Source organism: Acromyrmex echinatior, chromosome 11 (assembly GCF_024713525.1).
Source record: "Acromyrmex echinatior isolate Ae372 chromosome 11, ASM2471352v2, whole genome shotgun sequence".
Taxonomy (NCBI): domain Eukaryota; kingdom Metazoa; phylum Arthropoda; class Insecta; order Hymenoptera; family Formicidae; genus Acromyrmex; species Acromyrmex echinatior.
In genome coordinates this window covers 11427755-11434372 of record NC_141862.1, presented here as the reverse complement: position 1 = coordinate 11434372, position 6618 = coordinate 11427755, and the positions used below count along the sequence as shown (strand labels likewise).

General features: G+C 32.9%; 1 protein-coding gene across 4 annotated transcripts in view; it reads right to left on the bottom strand.

Annotated features, from left to right (window-relative positions):
* The window catches only part of nmo (serine/threonine-protein kinase nemo), a 119664-nt gene that overhangs the window by 21892 nt on the left and 91154 nt on the right, over positions 1-6618 (bottom strand). For all 4 annotated transcript variants that reach the window (XR_015546594.1, XR_015546595.1, XM_087410996.1 and 1 more), the window contains 5 exons: positions 5958-6043; positions 5511-5720; positions 4741-4929; positions 3961-4162; positions 2002-2095 (listed from right to left, as the gene is read on the bottom strand). Coding sequence is in view for 2 of the 4 variants with exons in the window: in XM_087410996.1 (XP_087267122.1) it covers positions 2002-2095; positions 3961-4162; positions 4741-4929; positions 5511-5720; positions 5958-6043 (781 nt within the window). In the remaining 2 variants the exon portion in view is untranslated. The remainder of the gene's footprint in view (positions 1-2001; positions 2096-3960; positions 4163-4740; positions 4930-5510; positions 5721-5957; positions 6044-6618) is intronic.

Here is a 6618-nt window from a genome sequence, read left to right as displayed (position 1 = left end):
CGAAATCAGTAACAAAAAAAATTTTATCTTGTTTTTGTTATACTTCTACAAAAGGAAAGTTAAATTTTGTTGAGTAGTGTAATCTGGGGAAAAATATTACATATGTAGATCTGTTACTATTAGAGATGTTTCTTCGTCTCAATATCGCAGAGAGAAAATTAGAACGATATTCTAGAATACAAGATATTTGATAATTGTCCTAAATTGTATGAATTAATAAAATGTTTGAATATTTAAAATTAAATTATAGAAAAAAAGTTTATATTTTTTTCTATTTTCCAACTTCGCTGAAATTTTTAATTAGATTCTAATGGATTTCTATTTAATCATCTTTATATTATATTTCTTTTATATTTATTATCATGTAATTTTCGTTGTTTTCATCATCTAATTATTATCTGTATATCATGTCGAGAATTTACGATGGTAAATATAAAATATTACCCGTCACTTTATGATGAAATAAATTGATCGCTTCAATTGATTATTCCGTTAATACGGTGCTTTCATTACTTTTAATAATGTAAATTTTGCTGTTTAAAACGTCATAATTTTAAATAAAATATAAAGTTATCTTCTTATTTATTTATGAACATAAATCACTGTACTTTCTGAAAATTTATAAAGAATAGATAATACACTTCAGAGTGGAATTAAAGAAAAATAATTTCATTAATATTTCATATCAAAATTTAATTACATAAAATATATATGTATCTAAAATATACATACATCTAAAATCTACAATCCAAAGAAATGGCGGACTTTGTGGTATTTTATATTATTATCAATTAAAAAAACAATAATGTTCAAATAATTTTGAGAAATAAATGACAAATTGTCAAAGAGAATACACACAAAGAGAATGAAAAGAAACATGGAAAGGAAACATGAAAATCATAGAAAAGTTTTTATACATGTTCCTGAATCTTTCAACTATTCCCAACTTTAAAATATCATTCTAATCCTCAACTTTAAAATATCGTTCTAATTCTTCGTTCGACGATATTGATAACTATCAGTTCCTTATCTACTTGATTTTTGCTCCTTCGCTATATCAAGAGATCGCATACAGCGATTGTATCACAGTGGGCCGACAGGGTTACGTGAAAAATGCACATACATTTTAGACTTTACATGTTATTCTTTCTCGGAACAACATCAAAAGCTACACAGCGTCCTTTGTGGACGTTAGCAAGAGGATCGCCAGGACGAAAGGCCCCTCTTTCTTTTTTTTCTTTCATCTTAAGTCTCGTATAATCGATCGATTTCGAAATTTACTTTCTCCCTCGTTACGCGTTGAAAGACTCAGCCGGCTCTAGTCAGCGCTACTCTTCAAACACCCGATATATCCCGCTCGCGCTATTCGATTGCTTGATAAGAAACACTGTGCGCCCCTCTATGAACTCTCTTGGGGATTATTAGCTTGTCTGTCTTTTTTTATCTAGGATTTAGGATATAGGCTCGTGATGCGGGGAAAGGTACGAATGCGAAGGAGGGGAGATATTGATTTCTTTACAACATTAATCTCGAGGGATAGTACAAGGGAGAAATGTTTTGCGAATGTTTTTTTCTTTCTTTTTTTTTTTAATTCTCTTAGGTATTTTTTTCGTCGATCAGTTCTAGTGACTTTGCTGTATGCGAAAGGGAGACTTTTGTAAGTCGGGTCATGTCATATCGCTTGTTCCAAAATCACAGAAGCATTACAGCTGTATGTATATATTCAATGATACAAACCGCATTTTCTTTCTTCGTCACTATTTATCAAATCTCGCAATCAATACGAAAAATTCAATCACACGATGTTCTACTGAATTGAATTTCATTCAAAAAATTAGAAGAGTAATAATTCCTTTAAAAAGCTTCTTAATCAGTTAATATTTTAACAAGCTGTGCATTTTACAATCTTATTTTTTAATCTTCTCCGGTAATTTTGGAACAAAAGCGTGTACCGATCGGCCAAGGGCAACTCGCGTGGATTCGTTTTATAATGCGGCTTACCTCGCGAAGCTCTTGAATGCCGCGGACTGCGGATTAATGCAGAGCGGCACTCGCGACGTGTTCAGCTGCTCCGCTATAAATTTGTGCATCTCCTCTGAAACAGACAACGACGTACCAGCATGTAAGTGACAGAGTTGGGACGTTGATGACGCGATACAGTTTCCCGCGGTCGAGATAACGACACTGTGAATAACGCCATGGTTGTATCCTCATCGCGCGATCCATCGCCAAACGCAGCTAAATCGTCCTCATTCTCGTTTGTGTTGTGTGTATGTATAATTTTATAGTTTTAAATTTGATTATTATAATTAGTGTATGTATTTAAAGTATTGAGTACAAAAAAGGAATGAATTCAATTTTGTCCGAAAATAAGTTTTTCTTCTCATTAATCTTGAAATAGGTTGGTATATTTTCAGTACAAAGACACTTGTCTCAGACTTCTAAGAAAATAAATAATGAGTGGAAAAAGGAATACTAATCCACAACTTACCACTTTCACAATTTAAAAAAAAATGGAACGCTACTTCCTGTTTATATTGTAGAAACTATTTTGATGAGATTTTCGAATGAGCTAACGACTGAGCTTGAAAAATAATCAGAAGAGATATTTTAATAGTCAGTATTTTAACTTCAACGTTTTCGAGGTGTTTTGTATAAATATAATATTGTTTCACATAAAACAAGATAATGATTGTTAAGAAAAATGAAGATAAATAAAGTATCTGAGTGGGATACTATAAAATTTTTAACTTTTTTTACGTTGAGTGTAGAAAGAATATGAGTACAAATTTGAAATTTAAATTTTTCGCTTAATAGACAAGCATTATCAAAGTTAGAAATGTTTCAAAAATATTATTAAATGTCATATTTATTCCCAAAAATAATTTGGTTTATTTTTTCACTGGAACTAAAAACAGTTTTTTGTTAATACTGAAAAAATTAATAAATGTGACTCGTCCTCTTTTTGCACTCTCGATTCATTTATTATCGCAATCATTATTAAATTTAAAAATTGTAAAAAAAATCTTTTTCTATATGCGCGGACAACTTTCCAAATTTCACGTATATTTTTAAATTTCACAAAATTTTTACATGTCATACGTCGTACGTAATATTTTTCTGTACGCTTCGGTCAATCGTTGCAAACAACTAAACTTGCAAATAGCACTGAGCTTTGATTTGTGAATACCACATTCAGCAAGGAATTACACGATAATAATAATAATAATAACAGCAGCATTTTTTTATGTTATTCTGGTCCGCCGTTCTTCGCTTCATCGTTGACGATTATAGCAACGAGAAAAGACACACGAGAACCTCACAGTTCTCAGCGACCAGGCGTTGCTGAGATAAACCATGATTTATCGTGACACGCACACACGCGAGAATGTTTATCGCGGTTATTGTTCTCGAATAGCACAGGCACGTGCCTGAGATACTTACCGTGTACGTCACTACCCACGATACGCGCGATATTCTCGAGACAATATATTGAGTTTCTTCTACACAATTTGTATCGCAAAAACGAATTTCTAACTGTCAGTCGCACTTTGTACAAGATTTAACGTAAAAAATCGATGAAAAATCAATATAAAAAAAACTCACTATTGTCAAAATGTCAAGCATCAGAAATTTCCTGTTTAATAACATTCTAAATTAATTACATATGTAAACGTAAATCTTACTTATCATTGAAAGTAAATTAAATTTACATTAATCGTTATTTTATTACAAAACTTTACGAGAAAAAAAGATATTCTCGATATTCATTGCAAGGCTGTCGCAAAATTCACATACTATTATTAAATGTTACGTACTTTCGTAAATATTCGTAAATGTATTTTTCCGCCAAATTCTAAAGATAGAGCATTCGCGAGATTTTTCTTTCATTATTTTTTTTTCATCCTCACACGAATTTTTAACGCGGTTAAGAACTTCTCACCGGGCAGAATTTCTCACCTTTCACTTGCTGCACGCTCGTGAGCTTTCGCTCCCAGAGATCATCGAACGGATGGGCGGCCGAAGGCTCGAAATCCACCCTGTACTGTCTCAAACCGGCGCTCGTCGTATAACAGCAGGTGCACATGCACGAATGATAACGAAGCCGTCCCTCGTCCAGATAAGGATGCGCCAGGGCGTCCACCACGGTGATCCTCTTGTCCTGCGTAACAATAATTCATCGGAAAGAACATTAATAAGTATAATATCAATTACTAAATTATAAAATGAAAAGTGCCAAATTCGTGCCAAATTAAATAATATGAATCTCAATAAATGAGAAGGAATTGATCTTTGTATTATTATCAATATGTATTTATGTATAAATAAATGCAACAGAATTAATAGTTACACTGATAATAAAATATGACATTGATGATAAAATATGAAATCCGAATAATTATTATCGAATTAGAAGTAATAAATATTGCAAGAGAATAGTAATTTATTTAAAAAACCATAAATTTATAAATATGATTTTAGAACATTTTTTACTACAAAATAAACTATATAAGTTATATATATATATAAACTAATAAATTGAATAAACTAAACTGAATATTATCCGCATCAAAGTGAAAAGTTCTACAAAGATTTTTGAGGCTCGGCATATACCTAATTTTATGTGTAAAAATTATGTAAATTAAAATTTATTCAAACAAAGTGAACTCAAGTAAAATGAGAATAGTGTAAGATTTAATGTGAAGAAACAATCTATTTTTGCGTTAAGCAAAGACTTACGGGATCGAAGACTAGCATCTGGCAGAGCAAGTGGACGGCCTCGTGCGTCGCTTGGCTGCTAAGATTATACAGGGTCGCGAGCGACGGCGGCTTCTGTGCCCTTCTTAGCATGTGAGACTTCGCGCCCTCGCACGCATACCTCATCTCCTCGAGAGTAGGTGAACCCAGCAGCTCCGTGATTAATTCGAGCTGAGACCAAGATAGAAGGCACGTTTTTTCATTGTTTACTTAAAGGTAATCCTCCCGATGTAAAATACTCACGATATCTAACTAATACCTACTTCTACCAATGTATATTAATTTTAATCTCGATTCAACTTCATTTTTTCGAGTTTCAATAGGTAATTCAAAAAGATGAAAAGTAAGTCGAACCGTTACAGTTAATCTACATTGAAATGGATATGAGATATATTTACTGATATCTCGTGTAACCGGAATCATACACATCAAGAATGATTTTACTGAAGTATTTAAAGATAGCTACAGATCTGAAAATAATATATTATTAGACCAAAATAATTATGTAGGATGATCAAGCATAATAAGTGATGTAAAAAGTTTGACATTCTAAAATAACTAGTTTGAACTTATACAATTATTTTATGATTGTCTAACGAAGTTATTTTCAAATCTGTGTCTACATATATGTATATATAGCTAAATTTTTATATATTTTAGGTAAATCGTCCTTTTTGAGTAAGTCAAGTTTAACAACATGAGAATAAGGCTCTTTAGACTCAAACTAAATTTTTGGGGTCCGTTTTACTCACCTGTTGCACAGGGCTTTGGGCCTGGAAGAGGATCCGTCGGCGTAAAAGCTCGCCGAAGATGCAGCCGACACTCCACACGTCCACTGCAGCGGTGTAGTGTCGCGCGCCCATCAAGATTTCCGGTGCGCGATAATACTGTGTCACCACTTCCTGGGTCATGTGAACGTTCTGGTCGGGTTCCGCCACCCGGGCCAATCCAAAATCACAGATCTGAAGAAAGAGGGTACTTAGTACGCTTGGCCGTTCGACATAAGTAGAACTAGAGAATAGAATTAAATAGTTAAATTTAGAATATGGCTTCTATTTGGAACAAAGCTATGATGTCGGACAAACAGATCCTTCATTAGTCTGTATTTCCTCACTATTGAATCCAAAGGGAAGAATATATGATATATTCAAAGTTGTTAATATTTGAATTCAGGTTGACATATCTAGAGCGAGACTTACTTTTAGTACGCAATTGCTGTTCACTAAAAGATTTCCGGGTTTGATGTCCCTGTGGAGAATTCGGGCCGAGTGAAGGTACTTGAGGCCTGAAAACAACGATATGTTCCAAATTATAAATCTGTACAATAATAATGTACTATCTCCAGATCAACTTGCTAAAAATCGCTCCGAAATAGCTTTCTTCGAAAAGCAATTCTTTACAAAGAAATCAGTTTTAAATACTCTTTTAGTTAAAAGAATTAATTTTTCGCAAAATAGGTCGGTTTAAAATCGCTACTGTTGTTTGGAAAGATCGACCTTTTGGAATCGAAATATCCCTATCTTATTAATCAAATTTCAAAAACCTAAAATTACTTTTTATATCAGATAGCAATAAAAAATATAGGATGTATCAAAAAGTTTTTATAAAGATTAATATAAAGAATTTAATCACATGTCTCGTGAAAGAGACAATTGCAAATTTTGGATAATCTTCGAAATTCTAGTTAGAAAAATTGTTAAAGTTAAATTCGATTCGCTCGCTAATTAATTTGATGAGAATGGCAGCAACGTATCGATGGGTATTTTAATCATGAGAATGCGGGATTTTTATCGATGATGAAAATTGACACGAGGTCGTCGTGCCGTCTCGCTCGTATGAGACTGCGAAAATGATAGCGAT